Source organism: Pleurodeles waltl, chromosome 10, assembly GCF_031143425.1.
Source record: "Pleurodeles waltl isolate 20211129_DDA chromosome 10, aPleWal1.hap1.20221129, whole genome shotgun sequence".
Classification (NCBI taxonomy): domain Eukaryota; kingdom Metazoa; phylum Chordata; class Amphibia; order Caudata; family Salamandridae; genus Pleurodeles; species Pleurodeles waltl.
Window position 1 is genome coordinate 670306672 of NC_090449.1, and position 26621 is coordinate 670333292.

A 26621-nucleotide genomic window follows, 5' to 3' on the forward strand; every position below is an offset into this window, starting at 1 on the left:
GAAAAAAACCACTGGATTCACCAGTTACAGATAACGGAAGTATCTATAACTTGCCCGACAGCCAGAGACAGTGTTGTCATCAATTATGTCATTTCAGATGTTGCATTGATGTTATCAATGATGTCATAGAATATCATGAGTGATGTAAAAAGTGACATAATAAGCAGTGCATGGTGAGGGCAAGAGTTATAATTACACAGTTATTTAATGGGAAGGTAGCTGCATGCCCCCTCCACATAAAAAATCAAGTGGCCATTGTACTTCATGTGTATCAGTATCCCTACTAAATATGTATATTTCCCTATTCATTTTTTTGCATGTAAATTTATTTGATTGTGTAGGAGCCCTGATGTGTTGTGTTTTCATTCTCAGGATACTCTAGTAAGCAGTTAATGGAGCAAAGTGAATTATTTAGAGTTTGGCAGGCAGGGTACTCTGGAGAATATGTGGCTGGGCCTGTTTGCTAAACTCATTGTTCCTTTGCTCTGTTTAGAGTTGGGGAACATGTAAGGTTTGGAACAGCAGAAACTACACTGGCTATGCCAGTAAAACCTTTGGGCAATGGCTGAATTGCATTGGCTCTGCGATCAGTAGACATCAGACTATGCACTGTATTGAGGATAGAATTTCCATTGTCATATTCTTCTAGTCAGGACCTTCTTGAAAACCCTCATAATCACAAACATAAAAGGCTAAAAGACCCTCCCATGCTGTGATACAACTACCAGCATGTTAGGGCAGTAAGCATTTTTGTTTTGCAGTAACAAACTCCAGCTTTTGAAGTTTATATTTTAAGAACAAAAAAACTTTGAAGTGTTAAGTTCACTGAACATGGTGTCTGCAGTGCAAAACCTCAGTGCCCTCTGGCATCGTGACAGCTCTACTAAAGACACACAATTCACTGCTTTTTGGCAGAGAGTTCTAAATATGGCGGTCTTTACTCCACAGGGGCAGTACGGTACACCAAACCAAACCTTAAAGAAGCTCCTGAGTATTCTATTTGAATTTGATAGCCACATATTGAGGTGACAAAGAGCAGACTGGACATAGTATTTGGGTAAAGTCCTAGAACGGGTCTTTCTTTGACCCTTAAATTCTAAACTGAGCATGTACTCACTGGAGGACATGGAGCATTAGGACAAAGAAGTACTCAATGTTTCAAATCATCAATCATCAAACATATCCCAACACCTGCAAAGAATGAGTATGAGGGTTGATAGAGCGTTCCGTACTAATAATTTACCTGTATTTGGACGCTCTTTAGGCCGATGAATCTTTTGGCTAAGTGGGACTCTCTTCACCCGAGATCAGTCAATTTAATCAAATCAATAATCAATAACGAACGTAAGCAACGCCCTGATCAACATAACACTTAACAATTAATCCAGAATACATGTCGGCGAACCATGACCTTCCGGTCATGAATAACCACACCAGTTTATTCAAAGTTAATGAATTTATTTCCCTATATTAACAAAGCTAGCACAATATAGATGTGTCTCAACACCAAATGATAAACGTAAATGAACATTAATAGCTGTCCATAGCGGCGGAAAAGATGCAATCTATGCAGCATTTGAATAACAAGGCATTCGATAATAGCAATGCAAATCACTAAAACTATAATCTGTAATGAGCTAATTGCATACATTTAGTCAGCATAACAAGGTCTCAAATTGCATTGTGCAACAAAAGGAATCCTCATCTAACCTCAAATTAGCATCGGCATGTGGGACTTCATGCAAAAACAATTTAGCAACATTAATTTAGAAAAACTCCTAACTAGGGCTCTTATCAAAACTCAGCAGTTGGTTACCTAAAAGAAACACAATGCAATTGTACAATTTCCTTTCATATTTACCAATTACAATCAGCATTCAAGGAAGTCTTCGTCTCACAGGTACCGTTTCTCGATCAGCATGGGACGGGGCAAAGGGGCAGGGGTGGACGGGGCAGTTGCCTCACAGCGGCAAGATAAACTACTACTTCATGCAAAGGGGCAAATCAAAGTTAAAGTCTCTAGGGTAAGAATCATTTAAGTCTCTTTCTCTCGATTAAAGAAAGAATCAAAGTCTCTTTCAAAATGGCGTCACAGCAAGGTGGGCCATATTAGCTGCAAAATGGCGGGTAACGGCAATAATGGCTGCAATGGCTGCAATGGCTGCAATGGCTACCTTCTTCTGGTGCACCTGGTTTAAATAGACAACAGTTCAAATCCAGTAGGGTCTTCCATTGGAGGGTTCATAGGTTGGCTTCAAATTGTCCAATCAAAAACAACAGTTCTCAAGCTCTTACTTAAGCATACATTATCCTTGGAGACAGGTACGTAAGTTGCAACATTTTATACCAATTAACTCACTTTCAGAGCTTCCATTGTCCGCACCTGCAGATTGACCTTGGAGCAAAGAGAAAAATGCCAGGCTGGCACGAAACCTTAAGATAAGCATGTGAACGATCTCAGTGGAAAAGTACAGCTTCAAGCAGAAATACACGTTTATTAGCACATTGGAAAAATACGAGCATCTAAACCGTGAGACCAGGCAACTAGGCCGAAGCCTCCATTAAAGTAATGCTAAGCTAAAACATTTCAAACAAGCAAATCATAGCACACGTTTATGATTATGTCGGATTAGTGCACTTCTAATACATCACGTTATATAAAGCACGCTTATAAATGTTGGCAACTACTCTGAGGGCACATTTTGTCCCCGTACAATCTTTATTAGTTCGGTTAAAGTCACTCTTGATTATTGCAGCACTACGTTTAAGCGTCAATAAATGAAAAACCTTTATTTCTGCGTCATCAATCCCTCCTCTGATGACTACTTGTCATCACACAAACTATTCCCACAAATTTTATTCCATTAAAATTCTGTCAGTTCTCTTTTCCTTTTAGTTCCCCTAATTTTCTCTTTATATTCTTCTGCCATTCTTTTCATCATTTTCTCTTCCTTCCTTCTTTTAATTCTTTCCATAATCATTATTATTCCCCTTTTTATTCCCCAAATTCCAAATATGCAAATCAATACTATTAAAATTCCCTCTATTATCTTTAGTAATATTCCATTCCAAATTCCACCAATCCAATTTCCCACTGAAGCAAGTCCTTTTCCAACCTTCTCCCACACTCCTGGTTCTTTCAATTCCTTCAAGTCTGCACTCTCTTTTGTTAGATTAGCAAGCATAGTTTTAATTTTCACACTGTTGTCTGGAATATACGTGCAACAGTGGCGCGCACCAAGCATTTTGCAAACGCCGCCATCCTTTGCTAAAAGAATGTCTAAGGCAAGCCTGTTTTGAAGAGTCATAGCTCTTTCCGCTGCAAGCTCAGCATCTATCAGGATTATAGCACCTGAAAACTTTGTCAACATGTTATCCACTATAGTAGACAACTTTCTTATTTTGATGGAATTCAACACAACTCCCAATGAAGGAATCATGGCTCCAAATATATCTCCTACCACAGCAGCTGCGGTCTCTCTTTTCTGGATACGATGGGATCCAGATGTCTTTGGAATCATCGATAGGTCATCCAGTTGATAAACCTTTGGGAACACTATACCCAAATAACATCTCCCCCACCATCCCTTTGGAAGACGATAATAGGCATTATGCCCACAAATGTAATATACACCTGGTATGACAGGGTCAAGTCCGTTCAGCATGAATGTCCATTTGGCCTTAAAGATAAACGTGTGTTTACATTCACTCGCTCCTACAAAAATGTTATCATAATAAGATTCACCTCGATATATACAAAATTTCCCTACATGCCAAGCATCTAAAGCTATTCTCCCTTGTGTCTTTATTGCAGCAAAAGCATAATTATCTACTGAAGTCCTCTTACTTAGCTCTTTTTCTAATTTTGCATTCATTTGTGCCCTTCTATCATCTGTGCGATCTAAAAAGCTTATTTCTACTGTAGAGAGCGAGCAGGTAAGATTTTCCCTATGAGCGTGAGCTGTTTCAAAAGGTTGCATTGGCTCGAAAAATTCCCTCATTATTTTAGCATCCCAATCTTTAGCAATCTGGCTTAGCTGCGCTATTATAGGAACATATGCAAAGGTAACATCATAATTCGAGTAAAAATACTGTATGTTAGTTTGACCATAAAATCTAGAAGTTACTATACTACATGTAATCCCATATGTAAGAGGCATGTGGTGATAAGTCACCCCTTCCTTTACTGATGTCGGTATCTGTGTACACACATAACAATCTTTCGCATCCATAGTCTCAACATATTCTGTTAGCAAGCGATAGAAAACATTATACGAAAGCTCCTTTTTATCATGCAAGTGTCTCTCATCTAATTCTAGTCTTTTCAATGCGGTTAGTTCAGTGACAGTAACAGAAGCAAAAGTAGAAGCATCAATTTTCTCATTCTCACCCTTTCCATGCATTGCAAGCACTATTGCCATTATTATTAGTACACATGCAATTATCAAGCCTATACACGCATATTTACAATATTTCACTCTACTGTTTTGTGTAGCCATGATCTGTATAGAATCAGAGAGCTAGAAGCACCTATAAAGAAACTATTTAGCAATTCAGTTACAAAGCTGAACGAGCGCAATGTTCACACAGTTTTCTTCAAGAGGCCAGTCACTTATCGGTTAGCAGCATTTGTCTCTATTCGGCAATAACTCAGTCTTTTATCGGTTCAGCAAGTGTCTTATCCGGTTTAGCAATGTCTCAGCTGGTTGTTTGTATCACGTTAGATTGCAACAAGCAATGTCATTTATTACCCTTTCAATCGACAGAGTCCATAAAACTTTTCTTTTCTATTGGTATCTCTTCTTCTTCGTTCTCGAGGCTAAGAGATACAAATTCGTCAGTCCAATCGTCATTGACTACATATGCCCATTCTGGACCGGAATATCTCCTGTTTGGTATCCTTTTCCTTTTCAATTTTGCTTCTCTTTTCGATTCTGCCTCACTAGTACTCTCCTCTTTTGCCAAGTCTTTTCCTTCAGTTGAGGATGGTACCACGATAGTCACTTCCTTTCTTTTCTCTTTCACTTTTGGCCTTTCTCCGTCGTTCAAGTTTTCTTTAGTCCTTTGTTTTATTGGTGATATACTTAGTCTCCTCTTTGCACAGTGTCCATTTGATGGACCTGCGATCTTTTCTGTGGAAGCTTGAACTGTTTCGTTCTGTTCTGCCTTGTCCCCTCCTTCTGGGGAATCAATCACGTTCTCCTTTTCTTTTTCTCTATCGTCTGCTTGTGGGAAAGCCCTCCTCTGATCAGGCTCTCCTGCCTTTTCACCTCTTTCGAGCCCTTCGTCACCGTTACTTTCTTCAGACTCTTTATCACTTTCAGCTGCTTCAGGCTCTTTATCACCTTCATCTACTTCAGGCTCTTTGCTACCCTCAGCTGCTTCAGGTTCTTTGTCACCTTCAGCTGCTTCGTCGCTGTCTGAGGTTTCTCCTTGGCCTTCCCCAAGTGAGTCTGTTGCTTCGTCCTCAGAGAATATTTCTCTCTCTTCTGTTCCTGCCTGTTCGCTTTCAGTTCGGTTTTGCTCTGTCTCAGCGCTCAGCACTGTTTTATCAGGCACTGGCAGTTTCAGCGCTTCAACTTCCTCATCTGTGGGACACAACACTTTCTTTGTGTGACTGGCGTGAATCCAGTTGGGAACTCCCGCACACTTCACAGCGGTAGTGGTCGTCAGGATCACTTGGAAAGGGCCTTTCCAACGGGGTTCCAGACACGACTTTCTCACGTGCTTCTTTACTACGACCCAGTCACCTGCTTTCAGTGTGTGTCCTGGACCTTGGATCGGTGGCAAGGTGGTCGCTTCCACCTGGTGAGAGAAAGAGCGAACCACGTCAGCCAGACCTTTGCAGTAGTCTAACACCATATCATCTGTAATATTCAAAAGCGCGTTTGCGGGAACTGCAGGAAGTCTCATGGCCCTGCCCATGAGAATTTCGTGCGGAGACAATCCAGTCTTTCTGTCAGGGGTGTTTCTCATTGACATTAACACCAAGGGCAATGCGTCAGGCCATTTCAAATTTGTCGATGCACATATTTTCGCCATTCTTGATTTCAATGTACCATTCATTTGTTCCACCAGTCCTGAGGCTTCAGGGCGATAGCTACAATGCAGTTTTTGCTCAATGTTCAGCGCTGCGCAAAGTAACTTTATCACCTCGTTATTGAAGTGACTTCCTCTATCTGATTCTAAAGAGATCGGGAATCCGAAACGTGGTATTAACTCCCTCAACAATAGTTTTGCAACTGTAAGGCTGTCATTTCTACGTGTGGGGTATGCTTCAATCCAGTGACTAAAAATGCACACAATCACCAACACATACTTCAGACCTCCATGCACAGGCATCTCAATGAAGTCCATCTGCATCCTACTGAACGGGCCACTCGCCCTACCAATGTGGCTCGCGTTCACAACCCTTCCCTGGGTTCATCTGCTGACAAATGACACATCAATGGCAAACTGCTTCTGCAGCTTGACGAAATCTGGGGTTAAACCAATCAGTTTTGAACAATCTTATCATGGCATCTCTCCCTAGGTGAGCCTGCCCATGATAGAACCGCGCTAGCTGCGATAAGAGACTATTTGGCAAAACAAATTTTCCCTCATTTGAAACCCATAACTCATCTTTCTCTTTATACATTGTGATTTAATCAAGGAATCTCTTTCATCCTCCCTGACGTTATTCTGTAATGCTTTTAGTTCATCTATTGTATCTACGACCTTCAAGGCAAATGCTTCAGCTGGTTCGAGTTCTGGTTCACTTATCGAATTCCATTCATCTCTGAGTAATATACAGTTCAAGGCACAAAATCTTGCGACTTGATCTGCATATGCATTTCCCAGAGAAACATAGTCCTGTCCTTTTGTATGAGCACTACACTTTACCACTGCAACTGGCATTTGAATGGCGTGTAACAATTCCCTTATTCTCTCCCCGTTTTTCACTGGGGATCCTGAAGAAGTCAGGAAACCTCTCTGTGACCATAGTTGTCCTAAGTCGTGCACAATTCCAAACCCGTACTGACTATCAGTATAAATGGTGACTTTCATCAATGCAGACAGTTGACATGCTCTTGTAAGGGCTACAAGTTCTGCTACTTGTGCAGAATAGACTCCTTGAAGCCAGGACGCTTCCAAGACACCTGTTACAGTACATACAGCATATCCTGCTTTCAAAATTCCCATCCCATCTCTTAGACAGGAACCATCAACGAAAACAATTTGGTCATTTTCATCAAGCTTAGTATCCTTAATGTCAGGTCGAGGTTTTGTGCAAAATTCAGTCACCTGAAGGCAGTCATGCTCGACGTCTTCAGCGTTCTCAATTTCAGCATTTTCACCAGGAAGCAAGGTTGCTGGATTCAACGTAGTGCACCTTTTCAGCTGCACATTCGGTGAGCCCAGAATTATCGTTTCATACCTTGTGAGTCTTGCTCCAGTCATGTGTTGCGTTCGGGAGCGGGTCAAAAGTATCTCAACTGAGTGAGGGACCATGACTGTTACTGGGTGTCCCATCACTATTCCTTCACTCTGAGTGAGGCTGATACCAACTGCTGCTACGGCGCGCAAACACCCTGGAAGTGCTGCTGCGACCGGATCCAAAGTAGCTGAAAAATACGCTACTGGTCTGTTTATGCCACCATGGGCTTGAGTCAAGACAGACAAAGAACATGCATCACGTTCATGACAAAACAGTGTGAAAGGCTTTGTGTAATCAGGCATACCTAAAGCTGGAGCCCTGCACATGCATTCCTTCAATTCGATAAAAGCATCCATCTCATCTCCTTTCAGCTCAATTTGATCCAAGGCATCCTTCTGGGTCAGCTTCAGTAAAGGCTTTGCTAGAGTTGAAAAGTTGGGAATCCACTAACGACAGTAGCTCACCATTCCCAAAAACTTCCTCACCTCCCTCCTTGTCTTTGGTGGACTCATTTGAAGTACACTTGTTATTCTTTCCTTCATTATTCTCCGTGACCCTTTCTCTATCTGGTGACCCAAGTATTTCACTTTCTTCTGACAGAACTGCAACTTGGAAGGAGACACCTTGTGTCCATTCCTTCCCAAATGGTTCAACAGAGCAATGGTGTCAGCTGTGCAGCCACTTTCTGTCTTAGATGCGATCAGTAAGTCATCGATGTACTGTACTAGGGTTGACTCGAATGGCAATTCTAGCGCTTCCAAGTCTTTCTTTAGAATCTGATTGAATATTGACGGTGACTCAGAAAACCCTTGAGGAATTCGACACCAACTGTACACTCTGTCTAAGAATTTGAAACAAAAGAGAAATTGACTGTCCTCATGAAGAGGCACCGAAAAGAATGCTTGTGACAAGTCGATGACTGAGAACCACTCGGCATCGCAAGGGACTGGAAACATTATCACAGCTGGATTTGGTACGACAGGGCAACATTTAATTATGATGTCATTTGTTTTCCTCAAGTCCTGTACAATTCGGACCTTTCCACTCGGCTTTATTAGTCCCATGATTGGTGAATTACATGGACTGCTTAACACTTCTTTCAGTACTCCCTGTTTTACAAATTCGTCAATGAGTTGGGCAACTTTCATGAGGGTGTCTTGTGCCATGTGGTATTGTGGGGTCTGGGGAAAGGTTGCATTGGGCTTTACAGTCACTTTCACTGGTTCCACTCCTTTCATCAATCCCACCTCTTTCCCTGTCATATCCCACACTTCCTTTCCGACTGTTTCCCGTAATTCAGCTGGAATATCTTCTTCAGTTATCATTGGGAAAAGACAAATCAGGGGATACTCTTCATCGACAGTTTCCATCTCATCCCCTCTACACTGTCCTCTTCCTCCCCATCACTGCTCGTCTGAATTTTGATTCCATCGTTCGAACACATAATCGAACATCCCAATTTGCACAATAGGTCTCTCCCTAACAGTGCTATCGGGCTTGAGTCACATACCACAAATTTGTGTAACCCTTGATAGTTACCAATGCTGACTGGTACCGGATCTGTAATTGGGTTTGTCAGGTGCCTGTTTGCTACTCCCACCACTTGAACTGTTCTCCCTGAGAGTGGCAAATTTGGTACTTCAATGCTCTTAACAGTTGAACGTGTGGCTCCTGTGTCAACCAAGAATGAGACACGATGACCCATTACTCTTCCCTCCACGTACGGACCCTTTTGATCAACTTCCAAGGATGCTGCAAGCACACAATCTCCTTCCTCTCCTGAACTTTCACTCTCCCATACATTGTTTATTCCACTCTCACTGTGTAATGGGAACTGTTGTACGGTGCCATTTGTATTCATTACCTGACCCGAGACCTGTGGAGGAACCATCACTTGCTGCTGACTCATTGGTGCCAAAGGTATTTGCATTTGCTGATTAGGTACCATGGGAAACTGCTGTTGCATTGGCTGCATTTGCGTCATCTGCATACGGGGCATCTGCATCTGCTGCGGCTGCATGGGCTGTAATCCCTGCAGCTGATTTATGGTCTGAAAATTTGGGTTTGGACCTCTCATTTTCGGTCCCCTCATTGTCTGAAATGCATTGACATCATTGTTTTGCTGACCAACACCTGCACCTTCCTGCACCACCATCGGGCACTCGCGTTTCCAATGACCGACGATTCCGCGCACGTGACACGGCATCACCTTTTTCAATGCCTGCACACCATTCGGAGTCACAACAGTGTTCAAATCCGGACCATTATTCACAAAACCTCCTCTGCCTCTGCCTCTCGCCTGTGGCTGAAACATCATATTTCCCTGCAACTGCGGCTGCGGTTGTGGTACCTGTTGTTGGAACCCTTGCAACCCTTGCAAACCTTGCAGACCTGTCTGAGCTGCTTTAAGCTGGATCATCATCACTTTCTCTTTCAACTTTTTCTGTTTCACTTCAATTTCGTCGCTACAGTATTTCGCATAATTCAACACCTCATCAATAGGTTTCGACTGCCAACAAATCAAATGCGACTTTATCATCTGACTTATCTCTGGTCTCAGCCCTTCCACAAATCTAAACACAAAATGAAGCATGTCCTTCGCCTCTATTGTTTCCGTGCCACTGTAGTTCTTGAACGCTTTCAACAACCTCTCATAGTAACAATGAATCGACTCTTTAGCCTCTTGGGCAGTTCGATCGATCTTCTGCCAATCCACATTTTTTGCGGCAACCTTCGTCTTCAAATGCTCAATCACCTTATAGTACAGGCTCATCACCATAGGTGATGGTGCACCCGTATCCCTGTCTCTCTCTGGTTCACTTGTCGGCCAACCTACAGCTCTTTTGCAATCCTCCCACAAATCTGCCGGAACCACAATCTCAAAGAGAGTGTTCAGGTCTTCCCAGAGACATTTTGCAAGCTTCACAAACCTATCAGTCTGTTGATACCATTCAATCGGTTTCTCTCTCAGTTTGGGAAAATCATCCGTAAAAGACTGAATGTCGCTTCTGTGCCATGGTACATGTATTAATTTTCCCCCTGCTGTCTCCCTCATTGGTAACATGGTTACTGCATCACTACTCTGTGGTCTTTTCTCGTTGAGCTCTGGGACACTGTCTTTCCTCTTTTCCTTTCTCTTTACCCATCTGCTTTCCCATTTGTCTAAGCACCTCCACACTTGTGCACTCTGCAACAATTCTCTAAGGTGCGCCTTCATGCCTGCTGACCTCATGTGTTCAAAATCTGTGGTCCCGAAATCCAACCTGTAGCTCCTGCTCAAGTGTTTCGTCTTGTCTATGTCAACCCCGTTTTTGTCAGCTATTTCTTGCAAGCTTCTGTGTACCTTGTTCACTTCTCTCGTAATCCTGGGACATAGATACCTCAGCTCTTCTTCCGAGTAGGACTCTAACCTATTCACACCCATAGTCCCTTCCACCAATTCTTGTGCTTCCATGTTCAACCTGACCCTATTCAGATAATCTTCTCCCTTCCCACTGGCTGAGCTTTGTGTGGAATTCAGACTGTTGAACCACTGTGTCAGCTGTTGCGCATTCAACCCCATCAGTGTAGCATTCACATCGACTGCCATTGATGGTTGCGGCAACTTTTCAGTGTTCGATGATAGCGGTATCGTCAGTGGGGGACTCGACCTCACCAGTGTTGACTGAGCACATATGGGACTAAACTCCATCAAGGACCCAGATCCAGTTGGCTGAGCCGCTATCGGAGTTATCCCTGGAGTGTTTTCTATGCACCTCCTTTCTGTCCCATTCTGCAGCATTGATCCCTGACCGCTCATACCTAAGTTAGGCTGACTGTACAAAGGTACCGGTGGACCTACAGTAATGGGTAGTGATATCGCATCTGGGTTCTGTCCATTTCCCATGTTCGGAGACATGTTCATTCCCACACTATGGGTCATCATTGCCGGCATGCCCATCTGACTCCCCGTCATCTGAGCATGTGCTGTTCCCCCCTGCATCTGCTTTTGAGGCATCAAAAACTGGGTTAATTCAGCTTGTGCCAGTGTTGGGTTCTGACCATTCTGTCCTCCCATTACGGTTGGATCTAGAATCATTCCCGTACTGTTGTCACTGCTGTAGTACCTTGGGACCTGCGGCTGATAATTTTCTGCTGGTTTCAGTATGGGCACATCTGGATATATTCTCCTAACCTGCGGTATCTGCGGGGTGAACAGTAAACTCGGGTCCTTAGATCCCGATGATGCTCCTGAATTCGGAGTTTCACTGTTCTGTACCGGTGCCGGAGGGGCAGAACTGGTACTTGGACCTTGTCCACTCTCTGCATAAGGTGGTGGACGGTCGTTCAGCAATTGCATGATTAACTCCTCATCCTCTAACTCCTCTTCTCTTCTCAACTTTTCCTCGTCCTCTCTATCCTTGGAACACCTCCTCTTTGTCTTACAGGTAGCTTTCTTACCTGTCTTCTCTTCTTCCTTAGTAATTGCGGGAAACAATTTTATCCCCTGCAATACATCTGACCTCCACACCTTCTGTGCATTATCCCACCGAGCGTCCGCTAGTGTCTTTTCTACCTTCCTTATCCTAGTCTCGAACTTATTTTGCTGCTGCTGTCTAGCCATTAGTTCCCAAATCGCTAGAGCCTCAAACTGTGCTGGCCTTGGAGGTACCTTCATGTCATACATCGCGAATCTCAAATTCCCTAGGATCCTTATATTGAATGTCCCATGGACCGGGAACGCTACGCTCCCATGTTTCTCTGTCAGCTTGTGCCATTGCTTTAGCCAAAGGCACGGAGCTACCCCCTTTTCCTCCATTACAATGTAAGCTGGTGTACCTTCGGGCGGCGTTTCCTCTCCTACGCTCGCTTTAATGTAGGACTCCCCCTTCATCGCACTCTTTAATGCTTTAAAAAATTTCATTTTCTCATCTTTTATTTCACAAAGTTTGTAATCAATAGGTGACTTTAATTCCCGGAATACTCTTCGCCTGCCTTTCCCCTTCCAATCGAGCCCCACGGACTGCGTCCAATCCGTGCGCGACCCTTCTCTGCAACCAACCTATCCCAGCGCGGCTCCTAGTGACGTCACACTCACACACACTGCGGCTGACAAAGCCTCGCGGCTAGTCCTCCTTCACTCAGCTCCTCTCGTAACAACTTCTGGCATGTATCGCGAGCTACCAAAAATATAAAACAGATCTGTCGGTTTACTACAGGAGGGGTAACACAATCGCTTCAGGACCTTAGGGATTTTTCACTAGCCTCGGCAGTTATTCCATCTTTCTCGGTCCCCACGTTCGCAAGCAAATCTGACCCGCAGACTGCTCTCAACTTGTCAGTGATCTATTCTAGTGCACTTTAGAATTTTGTCAAAGCCCGAAGTCGAAGTTTTCTTTCACTCCCTTAACACACGTACCGACTCGTTGACCACGCCCGATCAACCTACTAAACCGACCAGACCACAACATAAAACAAGTGTCTCATACACTTTTCAACATACTCCGGAGTCTCTTGACCTCGCAGGGCCCGTCTCAACAACAACAACCACGTGGACCTTTTTATGCACGAAGCGCCACATGCACATGAAGTTCGACGACTTCCCTACTCTCACACTCGGAGTCGCACCTCCGCTATTTCTATGAAGTTCGACGACTTCCCTACTTCTACACTCGGAGTCACACCTCCGCTATTCTCTAAAATCCTCGCAACCTTTTCACACAATCTGCGGCAATAAGCTGTGCAAGCGCAAAATCCTAACTTCACTCATACCATCACTAGTACTGCCAACGCTGATCTCACACCTCCATTCTCTTCATTCGCAAGCTCCGAGATCCCGGGAAAGTCGCGGTGGACTTAGCCCATCATCATTTTCTCAATCAGTTTTATCCAAGAAAAATCTAATTCAACTTCTCGAGTGGGGTCTCAAAGGGCGTAACCGTTAATTCAACACCATGTACTTTAACAGTACGGAGTCCCAAAAGGCGAAACCGTCCTCTGCTACCATCTACTGATAGAGCGTTCCGTACTAATAATTTACCTGTATTTGGAAGCTCTTTAGGCCGATGAATCTTTTGGCTAAGTGGGACTCTCTTCACCCGAGATCAGTCAATTTAATCAAATTAATAATCAATAACGAACGTAAGCAACGCCCTGATCAACATAACACTTAACAATTAATCCAGAATACATGTCGGCGAACCATGACCTTCCGGTCATGAATAACCACACCAGTTTATTCAAAGTTAATGAATTTATTTCCCTATATTAACAAAGCTAGCACAATATAGATGTGTCTCAACACCAAATGATAAACGTAAATGAACATTAATAGCTGTCCATAGCGGCGGAAAAGATGCAATCTATGCAGCATTTGAATAACAAGGCATTCGATAATAGCAATGCAAATCACTAAAACTATAATCTGTAATGAGCTAATTGCATACATTTAGTCAGCATAACAAGGTCTCAAATTGCATCGTGCAACAAAAGGAATCCTCATCTAACCTCAAATTAGCATCGGCATGTGGGACTTCATGCAAAAACAATTTAGCAACATTAATTTAGAAAAACTCCTAACTAGGGCTCTTATCAAAACTCAGCAGTTGGTTACCTAAAAGAAACACAATGCAATTGTACAATTTCCTTTCATATTTACCAATTACAATCAGCATTCAAGGAAGCCTTCGTCTCACAGGTACCGTTTCTCGATCAGCATGGGACGGGGCAAAGGGGCAGGGGTGGACGGGGCAGTTGCCTCACGGCGGCAAGATAAACTACTACTTCATGCAAAGGGGCAAATCAAAGTTAAAGTCTCTAGGGTAAGAATCATTTAAGTCTCTTTCTCTCGATTAGAGAAAGAATCAAAGTCTCTTTCAAAATGGCGTCACAGCAAGGTGGGCCATATTAGCTGCAAAATGGCGGGTAATGGCAATAATGGCTGCAATGGCTGCAATGGCTACCTTCTTCTGGTGCACCTGGTTTAAATAGACAACAGTTCAAATCCAGTAGGGTCTTCCATTGGAGGGTTCATAGGTTGGCTTCAAATTGTCCAATCAAAAACAACAGTTCTCAAGCTCTTACTTAAGCATACATTATCCTTGGAGACAGGTACGTAAGTTGCAACATTTTATACCAATTAACTCACTTTCAGAGCTTCCATTGTCCGCACCTGCAGATTGACCTTGGAGCAAAGAGAAAAATGCCAGGCTGGCACGAAACCTTAAGATAAGCATGTGAACGATCTCAGTGGAAAAGTACAGCTTCAAGCAGAAATACACGTTTATTAGCACATTGGAAAAATACGAGCATCTAAACCGTGAGACCAGGCAACTAGGCCGAAGCCTCCATTAAAGTAATGCTAAGCTAAAACATTTCAAACAAGCAAATCATAGCACACGTTTATGATTATGTCGGATTAGTGCACTTCTAATACATCACGTTATATAAAGCACGCTTATAAATGTTGGCAACTACTCTGAGGGCACATTTTGTCCCCGTACAATCTTTATTAGTTCGGTTAAAGTCACTCTTGATTATTGCAGCACTACGTTTAAGCGTCAATAAATGAAAAACCTTTATTTCTGCGTCATCAGGGTACATGAGACAGTTTGCAAACAAAAACAAGGAGTGATGATACATCTTTCCGGCAGAAGTGGCAGGGACAACAAGCATTAGCAAAGCCAACAGATCTCCCGTTTATAGCCATGTTGCACAGCATCCCTAATGCTGTGCAACATGGGTTGAGTAAAATAAAAAAATAAAAAATGTACACAGCTGTTCAAGTCATTTTGTAGGTGCATATATCAGGCATGCATGCTGCTACAAAATTACACTGATGCTTTTTTATGTTTTTGTTAACTATCCAAGTCAAATTGATACATAGAATAAGAAAAAAAGCTTTTTTACATTTCTATAAAGCATGCAAGTATGAGTGGAAGCAACAGGGAACAGAAGCAATGAGAGAGAGGGCGAAGAGACAGGGGCACTCAGAAAGAACACATGGGGGGTGGAGGGATACAGAAGCAACACGAGGAGAGCTGGAGTGGCTGCAACATGGAGAAGTACACAGGCAAGCACAACAAATAGGGGATGGGGAGAGGCACATGCGGACAGACAGCTGAATGAGCATGAAAGAAAAGTACACAAGAAAGGAGGCTTGAAAACGCATGCACTCTCCGTGAGTGTTTACACAAAAGAAAAAAAGTTGTTCCCTGATATTGAGTACAGACACCAGGGAAAAACACAAATGGTAAAGAGACAGTGATCATGGGATGGACAATCCCAAGCTTGACTAGCTGGGACATGGATATGAAGCATGCTAATAAGAATGACAAAAGACAAAGCCAACAGCAAGCAATGGACAAAATGCAGTTCTAGGTAAGTCTCCAAAATGTCTTTGCAACCAGACATCTCTGCTGTCTATTAGGCTTTGACTTACAAAAAGGACAATTATTTCAATAAGTGAATGGGAACACGGAGGAGTAATGGTTCTGAAAAAGGCAGGAGTTTAGCTGGAGAGATTAAAGGGCCTGATTTAGATTCTGGTGGAGGGGGTTACTCTGTCACAAATGTGACGGATATCCCATCTGCTGAATTAGGATCCCATTATAGCCTATGGGGATTGAAATATGGTGGACATGATATCCGTCAAGTTTGTGACGGAGTATTCCCTCTACCAGGACCTAAACCAGGCCGTAAATGATCCATGTGATTCGATTAAGCATAAAAGTGTGCAGACTCACTAACATTGTAACCCTAATCTGCCATAATGTTCTGTGTGTCTACCTTGCAGGTTACATAACAAGACCAAATATCTTATGAATTGTGAGACTTGCCTTTGAAACCTTCCATTGCTTGATTGCTTAGGGAGGTTTTGCATTTTATTTCTTCCTCATGGATTTCCAGCATGAACCTGCATTCAGGGTGGAAGGCACTGACCTATTGAAACAACAAAAAAAAAACATATGTTTAACAAAGCGAAATAGAACTGTACATTTGCATAAAATCACAAAAGCCGTGTGAAGGGAACAGGTGGATGAAAACACAGGTCACCCGAATTTACCTAGAATTAGAAAAATTATTGGGAACACTTGGCACCTCACCTCTAGGACCCTAATTACATGTTGCACTGTTCTGGTAAATTTACTGTTAAACCTGCCCAGTAATATGCAATTAGGAGTTAAACCCCTTGGAATTGTGAACTTACGATTCTCTTAGGTTTAAAACATACTTTTACCATCTGCTTTCAGTAGGTGGCATGAGATGAGGGAAGGAAGTGGGGAGAATGAGGGGGGGGAACGGGAAACATTTTTCTAGCAGGTGATAGAAATGTATACGTCTTCCTCTTTGAAAAAAACAGGAATAAGACTTGGATGCTGCTGCAGCAATGAACTAATATGATTTTTTTGCCCCGTCTTGTCAGTCTTTTACTGTTCTGTTTGGGTAGAGTGACGATAAATACAGCAACAAAGATGGCTCCCAAAAAAGGACACCATTATATGGCAGGATCTCAGCACAGATGGAGAGACAATTACATGGTGCGTGTAAGCAGTGTCCTATAAGGGAAGAGATTAATGGGGAAATTCTGCCGGGGCAGCGGCAGTTGGCCCACGGTCCCTGAGACATTTTTGACTTTTTTATTTTACAGAAACAGCTGTTACGTGTAGATGGAGCAGAGGCGTACTCGTCCCTAATCATTGATATGCGCTGCAAGCAGCTTTGTACATAGAAAGCGCTAATTACTTGGTGAGTTGGAGCGGCTGCCTAAGGGGATGGTGATTAATGGAGTAATTCTGCCAGGACAGTGGAGGTTGGGCCACAGTTCCTGATACCATTTTGACCCTTTTTCTTTTTCAGAAATGGCAGTTCGGTCTTGAAGGAGCTGGACTTAGTCGTCCCTAATTGTTGACACGGGCCACGTGCAGCTTTATAATTAGAAATAAATTAATAGTCTCATGGTTCCGATACTGTGGTGTGCTCATGACGAATATGTGTTCATGAGGTAGGAGCCTCAAATTTAGGTTTGACACATAAGAGGTGTCGGTAGCTAGATTTAGCACTAATGTGTGCCATTGGTTTTACAGAGACATATGACTGACAGATATTTGTTGCACTACTTGAGTGTCTGGGATTTGTGGATCTAAGCAAGGCTTTACTTTAGTATGGTCGCTTATGTGCGATATTATATGTTAAACGTCAGATACACGCTTGATTATACAAGGTATTTGCTGCATTGTTATTGGGGTTGAGTGGGTTTAATTATAAGGATATAGACGCTTCTTATGAGATGGAGGGGCAATTGGCATGTGGCGCAAAGGACTATGAATGCACAATTATGCCATCACCAATGGTATTTTTGACAAATTGGCAACTTACGTTCTGTATGGAATAACGATGTGTGTTTTGACTTGTTACCTCTACTTAATTATACAACAAATACATAGGGTATTTTTCTAATTTATTCATATGGAATTGTATTTTGAAACTTATGGGTGATGGGTGCATTTTATGTCACAGAGTGACTGGTTTTAACACAGAGAGCTTATGTTTGTCCTATGTAAAATTGATGTTTTTTTCTGTTTTAGCCCTGATGAAGTAATGGAGCAAGATGCCAATTCGCCAAAACACAGTCGGTTTTTATGTTGAAGGGAGTTGGGCTTGGTCATCCCTAATTGTTGATCCGGGCCCAGTGCGACTTTATAATTTGAAAGAATGTAATAGTCTGACGGTTTGGATACTGTAGTGGGCTTGTGATGAATATTTGGTCATGAAATACACTTGACTGACAACAGATACACGCCTGATTATACAAACCCAAGTGAATTTGTGGGGCAAGACACCCATTCAACGAAACACATGTTGTCAGAGGGCTAAGAACCCCCAAAAATTGGATTCTTAAAAATAATGGACTTTGACATTTGATGAATAATTTTACGTTTTAATGGACGGTCTATGTGTGCTTAAGGCTTTGTTGCTTTACAGCCAGGAAGTCTGGCTTATTAGCAGGGACTATTTAGTTACTCTGGGCCATGTGTACTAATATTATGAACAGCGATTTCCTACTTGTGATTATCTCCAAATGGCAATTAGGAAAATCCTCTTTTTAATGTATGTAACTTTTTTCTATTAGCAATTTCTAGTGGGTCCATAAATCAACCTACCTCATAAATAATAATTAAATACTTTGCAATTTGTGACCCATTAGGAATGACTGCCATTACAGGAATGGTGGCCTGCTGGGGTCAGCAGATCACCATGTCTGTGATTTGCTTTTTAATAAACCAATCTTTTTTTTAAACACTGCCTCCTTTCCTTAAAGGTATACAGGATGTTTTTTAAAAACAGAAAATGAAACATTTAAATTTCATTTTTAAGAGTACGCAGTGGCCCATGAGACCCCTGTCTGCTCTAAAACAATATGTATTTTTTTTACTTTCTCGAAGGGGAATGGGTCCCGCATGGACCCCTTTCTGTTTGTGAATTGGTCACCACCACTTTTGAATTGATGATAAAGTATTATTGTATTGCATTCGGAATTCAGTCTCAAAACAGTAATTAACATTTACTACTGCAAATTGATATTTGGAAGGGACGCCCTAAACACATCTCTGACCAAATTGCAATTTGTCTTTTGTACATTAAATTAAGCTTTTTGTGGCTGCAAATGGCCCAAGGCTGTGATTCGGGCCATTTGCAACCCCAATAAACCATCTTTCATCTGGTCCTCAGATCTTAACTATAAATGTCATTTTCATCGCAAATCCATATTCTTCCAATTTTAAATTTATTGAAGCTGCACGTCTGTGTGCTTCAAGTACTGATTTTATCCTGTCTTTTATAAAAACAAGAAAGATGTTACGGTGAATTAGATTTAAAGTCTGTGCAGTCCCTTCTTCATGTGAAATATTTAACAGTACCCTCCACATGGATATGTATCTCCACGGTCTAGAAATATAACATAGAATACTGAACCTCTACATTTTTTAGTCCTATAAAACACATCTTTCTTACAACAAATGTAATCACTTTGGACTGACTCAGTAGCAAGCTTTAATTTGAGGTACCAAACATTATCCACATAATAGCTGAATATGTTAATAGATACAAACATGACAACGTTGATAAAAAGATCAAACTAGGAATGCATTACAAACCTTGTAGAAATATTCCATATTTATTTGCAACTGATGAGCTGTAAACAATTTAATTAAGCAATGTAGTGCACTTGGCTTGAACTATAAAGGGGCAGGATTCCCAGTGGGTGCAATATAAAGTTTTACACAGGAATGCAGATATGATTTTTGGAATTTGACACAGGCCTTTTAGTGTGTCAGATTGTTTAAAGGTTTTCCATTTGAATATTCTTGCTGATCAAAATGAAGAAAATACACAACATATACAAGGATTTTAGGACCCAAGAGGGGAAGGATTAAATTATTTTTAAAAAGAAAATGTTAAATTAGCATCATCTAAATGAAACATGGCGAAGGATTATTCAGAGAAGGCTCATTTCAAATAATGAATAAGAAACTTTGAATTTACTCTGAGGCCACCACAACCTGCATTAAATCCATTAGATTACCAGGGGCTTTGCAACTCTAAAAATTTTAAATATATGTCAACCTGACCCTGCCCAGAAGAAAAGACCCAGAAACAAAATATAAGACAATATAATCTTTGAAGGTACTCCTTCCAATGAGTTTTATTTTACTTTTAACCAATAACACGGACATTAATAGACAAAAACATAGGTATATGCATGTGTCTTTCAGGTGCCCCCAGGGTGTACCCCCAAAATTGCTCTCTATCCTGACTACCGTTCTATGTCCATTGACTCAGCTTCTTGAGCACTATCAAGCTACCTTCCAAATTCATATGTGAATAATATCCACATCCATTTAAGGCTAGATAGTAATCTAAACAATACAATCAACACCACCACACTCCTAAAATATGTCCTTCACTGGATGAAGTAGTGCTTCCTCTGCATAACCAATATTGAAATAATTGTATTGGGAAGAAGTGACTCCATCATATTACACTTTGACTGGCCTCCAAGTTTCAGCCCCACTCTAACTTCAGAATCCCACGATCAAAGAATCTGATGATGTTCTTCAACTCAGAGCTATCATTCTTTCATTCTTTTTGGAATTCATTGTACTGGTGATTGGAATCAATTTACTTCGAACAGACAACATTGTGGAACTGAACAAAGTACTCGTCATGGCCTGCTTTCTACATGAAGGCACCATCATTACGACTGGCCTTTCCAAAATACTCATTAAAGGGGTAGAAAGACTTTAAAATTAAGCAGTTAGAATGTGTTCTAACTTACTTAAGCCTGACCTTGTCTAGCCTCACCTGAAAGCACTCCACTGGTTTCTAGCCAAAAACGGGAACAAATTCAAAGTTGTCTGCACTGAACACAAAGGGGGTCATTCTGACTTTCCCGCTGGGCCGGCGGGCGATCTCCAAAAGATCGCCCGCCGGCCCAGCGGGAAAGCCCCTGCAAAGAGGAAGCCGGCTCCGAATGGAGCCGGCGGATTTGCAGGGGTGCGACGGGTGCAGTGGCACCCGTCGCCATTTTCAGTGTCTGCAAAGCAGACACTGAAAATCTTTGTGGGGCCCTGTTAGGGGGCCCCTGCACTGCCCATGCCAGTGGCATGGGCAGTGCAGGGGCCCCCAGGGGCCCCACGACACCCGTTCCCGCCATCCTGTTCCTGGCAGTAAAAACCGCCAGGAACAGGATGGCGGGAAGGGGGTCGGAATCCCCATGGCGGCGCTGCTTGGAGGATTCCCTGGGCCAGGGGTAAACCGGCGGGAAACCGGCGGTTCCCCTTTTCTGACCGCGGCTTTACCGCCGCGGTCAGAATGGCCCAGGAAGCACCGCCAGCCTGTTGGCGGTGCTTCCGCGGTCGTTGGCCGGGTCAGAATGACCCCCAAAGTCTAATGGGTAAAACCCAGATACATCTGCAGCTAAGAGTGAAACCTTCATACATTGACTACTAACCTTATCCAGCAACAATTGATGAAACACAGAGGCAGATTCATGGAAGCACAATAACTGAGATCGTGAAACCCTCTCGGTCCCTCCTTCTGATTCAAACCCAGTCACATGTTCTTCAGGAAGCTCTTAAAACTGATTTATTCAAATTCACTCTCCCAATAGATATTTCAGATTTTCTGGGATCACAACCACAGACCTTTACCTATGGGCTCTGACTCTTTCTGACAGGATGTGTTCTCCCCCCTATATTGCTTGCTTCAGATCAGACATTTTTATTATAGCTTGTGCAATTGTAAAGCACACATTAAACTCCTAAATTTTATAAGGGATAACGTACCCCATGCCATACACCAGAAGGATATTGCAAATAACAAAGGAGTTCCATAACCATATTGAGGAACAATGCCAAAGGCCAACTTACTTTATAAGGTTATGGAACGTTGAGGTGACTTGCAATATCCTTATCATGTAGGCCAGGGGGTATGATTTCCCATATAATACATGGACACACCATCACCTTTCCCACAAAGCACTTAAAACCTCGGTGCAAATCTCTTCCATATGAAAGAGTGAGCATGTTTACAAACATGAAGGATGAAAATAAAAACCTCCAGTGCAAAATTTAACACATCAAAAACCTGTTAGATATTTGCTAAAACAGAAATGAGAAACATTTAAATGCAAGCCAGTTTAAAAAACAAGACTGCAATGGCTTGGAAGGTGTCAAAGCATGCAGAAAAATTCCAGCTTTTTTCTATCTAAGGAGTGCAAAAATATAAACATATTCTTTCTGCTTGCCATTGTAAGCTATTAAAATAGAGCAGGAGAAAGAAAAGCAATGGTCAGTTTGTTGCTTTAAATAGTTGCTTTAATTATGCTCCGTGACATTGTGATGTCAGAACTCACCAGTATTAGCATTATAACAGTCGAGTTCTGATAGCTTTCTTTAATAAACAACGACTAGTTACCAATTATAAATAAATTAGTGACTGCTTTTTATGCAAGGATTAAGGCAGCTGATACATTATAAATAAATATAGAAAGATATACATTTATGGTTGCCAGTGTCTGTACAGCAACCACTAACCACAGCCTCCTCAGTTCATACATTGTAAGGTTACTAGGACTGCAGTTTATTGCCTTTGCACTAGTAGGTGAGTTTAAACTTTGTTGGTCTGGGGATGAAATGACTTACAATTAGCATGAATTATATTCTCTTTATACTTGAGATGAGTGAAGTTTGATTCACTATCATCAAATTGCTCATGTTGTTAGAACTGTGGATTGAATGTGATTTTGAAGTTACTGTCTAGTTGTTTTAACTAGTAATGAGGGCAGGGTTGGCTCTAGAGCTAGTGGCACCTGGTGCAATAATCTTTGTCGGCACCCTCACTCCCGTGATTACCTTCTCCATGGATTACCTCACTGCCACCCTACTATGGTAGCCCTCATTTCTCCCTCTATCACATGCATTTTGTTTTTTTATAGAGCTTCTCATACCAATGTAGGGAGTCAGAGTGCTTTACATTATACACATATTATAGAGAGACAATGATTTATATGTGTGGAAATCAGTGTATAGGAAAACGTTACATAAGACAATGATGACTACAATGTGTAGGAGTCACATGTCATCCATACTGGTAGGTGTTATATTTTAAGAGTGCTTGTTCTGGAGAAGCACAAATTCAAGATTTAAAATGTAACCCAGTGGTTGAGGTTGGCCATGCTAATAAGAATTTATTTCTACCCAAACCTCCTTTGGCAAGCTTAGTATAATCAAAGACCTGCAAAAATATATGTTTTTAACCTATATCTTTCAGAGTGCATGCAGCTCTTTGATATTAGTTCATAGCTCACTATGCTATACTAGGATTGTAACTTATGAACTGCGAGTAACAAAAGGATCTCTGTGACAAAAGGAGTAACCCACTGACCTATCAACATAAAAAACAATTCTGTGATATGCATAATATATGTGCTTTGCAGCAGGCACATTATCACTCTGCGCTTCTTTATTGTGAGTTAGACAAAACTCATGTTTTTCCAGCGGGTACATTAATCACAAGAGTTATCTAGATGTTTTTATTATTGCCTGAAAATTGTTGAGCACACAATGGACTCCATATCATACACTTTCAAATTCATTAGACATTTCAAAATACCCCATCCCCATTATCGGCATCCAAGGTGGTAGCAAACCACCCTAAAGGTAGCCCTGAATAGGGATATTTAGGGGTATTACATTTTGTGATGTTTGCTACCACTTGGAGTTCGGCATTAACGTTTTGCCAACTGTGTTGACAGTCTTTTATGTTAGTTTGGTTTATTCCCAATTTGAGTGTGACTTACATACTTATTTCTTAGCATATGCCATAGAGAGTTACATAACAGTATTTCTAAATCATGCCCTGCATGCCTAAAAATGATCATAAATTAACGCTATATTAGTAGGGGAGGCCAAGCACAATTTTAATTAGCCTCCTGCAGTCAGGATTTAGGGCTAGATGTATATACAACTGGTTGCAAAATACTGGTCCGAATTTGCAACCCGTATTTGTGTGATCAGTGCAGTAATTTGGAAAACGACCTATGTACTCACAGGTTGTTTTTTCAAATTATGGATTTATAATGGATCACAATTAGACATACATCATTGATGTTAATGAGGTAGGCCCTAATGTGCCACCAACTAGGATTCACTGCTATCACAGGAATGGTAGTATGCTTGGGTCAGCACACCACCATGTCTGTGACTGCTTTAAAATAAAGTAACCATTTTTTATAATCCAGCCCATTAAAATATTTTATTTTAATTTTTCAAGAGTAGACAGTGACCCATGGGACCACTGCCTGCTCTTAAAAAATATTAAACATTTTTAGACAGATCCCTTCCTATTTGCAAATGAGCTACCATTAACTTTGAGTTGTGGTAAAGTAGGACAGTTTTGCGCATGCCAGTCGCAAAACATTAGTACATACCACTATGATTTGGTAATGAAAGGGACATCCTAAACAAGCCCCTTCCAAATACTGAACCATAATTATGTTACACACCCAAATTGCGATACAGAAATATGTTACCGAGGGGTGTGGCCAAGCGAGCCATCATGGCGGGCGCTAACTAAAAGAGCTCATGCTCCTCCGGAGTCTTTTGTCGATCCTGCCTGACAGCGAGCTTCCCCTTATCCGGAGGTGAGGGTTGAGGTGACCTGTGACACCGGAAGGGGGCTCGCTGAGTCCCAGAGTGGGCCGGAGTGGCCGCAGGAACAGCAGCTGACGCGGAGGCTGGAGCGGAGGTCGGCCCGGAGAGGCGGCTCTCGGAGGGGGCCGGGAGTTGGACGATGAGGCACAGAGTTTGTTGAGGCTGTGAGCAACAGGGGCCTGGGGCCCAGATGTGGACTTTCTATGTAGGGGCCTCAGAGACCATGGTGCTGCAGGCTGGTGTGAGGCCTGAGTGCTGCGGACGGACAAGGCCGCTGTGGTGTCCCGCCCCCGTGGGGTGCCTCCTGTGGGCCTCTTGAGGTCACAGTTGCTACTTGGTGTGCTTCCTCCTGTGGTCGAGAGGAAAGGTGCGGACGGAGACTGTGCCTTCTGGGGCACCAAGGAGCGCCGGATCGAAATGGAGTTGAGACAGACGCTGAAGAGGGCACTGCAGGGCTCACATGCTGTAGAACGTCGTGCATTTCTCTGTTGCAGGGTCTGGTTGGATGCCGCTGGCAGGGAGCTGCTGGGCCTGGGGGGGCCATTGGAGCTGTGCCCTCCGATATGTACCTCCTCCGAGGCACATTGTGATTCGTCCCCCGCGGGCGACTGGGTGGGCAGTGCAGACGGGCCACTGGCACTGGGGCCCTGGTGCTGAGGCGGCGGTCTGCCCGGCCCAGCGATGTCATGGGCCATCCTAGTTCCTGGGGTGCTACTGGGGGGGCCAGACTGATCTCATGGAGGCCTTGGCCTCTCATAACTGGAGATAGCTGCGTCCGGCCTGCACCTCTGCCGGAGTTTCTTCACTGCGACTTGCTTCCTCCAGAGTGCGACGCTTCTGTTTGGTCCCTCTGGTTGGGTGATGCCTCACTGCCTGTGGGGGACACACCTGGATCGGATGTGAGAGAGGAGAGCTGGACTGTGTGTTGCTGTGGCTCTGGTCTCCTGATCCTGTTCTGCAGTGGAATCCTGCTTCTCTTGGAGTGGGGACGTTGAGTGAAGGATCATAGCAATGAGGCATGACAAACTCCCCCAGACTAAAGCAGCACAGATTAAAATGGATCAGTACACTGCACCCAGGGACTCCTCTACCGGCCAGGCATCTGGTACACTAAGGGAGGTCGGCTAGACCCCTGCCACCCCCCCTCCAGACATGGCAACGCTCCTGAAAGCAATCCAGGACTCCAGGGAGGCGGTCGAATCTAAGGTGGATGGGGTCTGGGTAGACTTATCCCTGGTGCATCAAGACTTGTGGCAAGTGGTATCCCAGTCCCCGGAGTGTGCTAGCTTTATTGAGGGGAACTTGAGGCTTTTTTTCAGCACAATGTGGGCTTGGAGACCTCCAGGGTAATGGTGTGGGTGGCGTGCAAGCCAACGATGAAGGGTATTATTAAGGGCTACATTTGTGTACAGGAGCAACACTAGAGGACGCAATGTGAACAACTTGAGGCTAAGATATTGGAACTGGAGGGGCGTGTTGGACACCCAGACGCACAAACAATACAATGTCAGTTGGCCCTGATGCGGTCAGAGCTACATCAAAGGTCTCTTTAGGAGGCCAAGCAACGTTGGCATGCCTTGACTAGGAGGGTGTATGAGCTGGCCGATAAGGCAGGTAAACTGCCCTACTGGTTGGTGACACATGGGGCGGTAGCCAGGGTGATGCCTGCCATAAGAGACGGAGAAGGGAACACACATGTGGAATTAGACGTGATTGCTCAGGTCTTTGCAGATTAATACGAGGAATTGTATACCGAAGATCCTCTCCTGCATCTGGTTGAGAGGGATTCTATGGTCTGGGACCTATTGGTACCTACTGTCCCTTGTACCCTTGCTCAAGACTTGGACTGCCCACTGGCGGTGGAGGAGGTGGATGCTGCCATCTCCGTGCTTAATGGGGGTAGAACCACCAGACCTGACGGCTATCCAATTGAATACTATAAAAAGTTGTGCTAATTGTTGGTGCCTCATCTCATGAAACTTTACGATGCGGCCCTAACAGCGTGGGCTTTT

The 26621-nt window shown here is 43.0% G+C and overlaps 1 protein-coding gene across 1 annotated transcript in view; it reads right to left on the reverse strand.

Annotated features, from left to right (window-relative positions):
* The window catches only part of VIPR2 (vasoactive intestinal peptide receptor 2), an 880953-nt gene that overhangs the window by 685071 nt on the left and 169261 nt on the right, over nucleotides 1–26621 (reverse strand). Inside the window, exon 2 of the mRNA XM_069211169.1 lies at nucleotides 16234–16336. Within this exon, the coding sequence (XP_069067270.1) occupies nucleotides 16234–16336 (103 nt within the window). The remainder of the gene's footprint in view (nucleotides 1–16233; nucleotides 16337–26621) is intronic.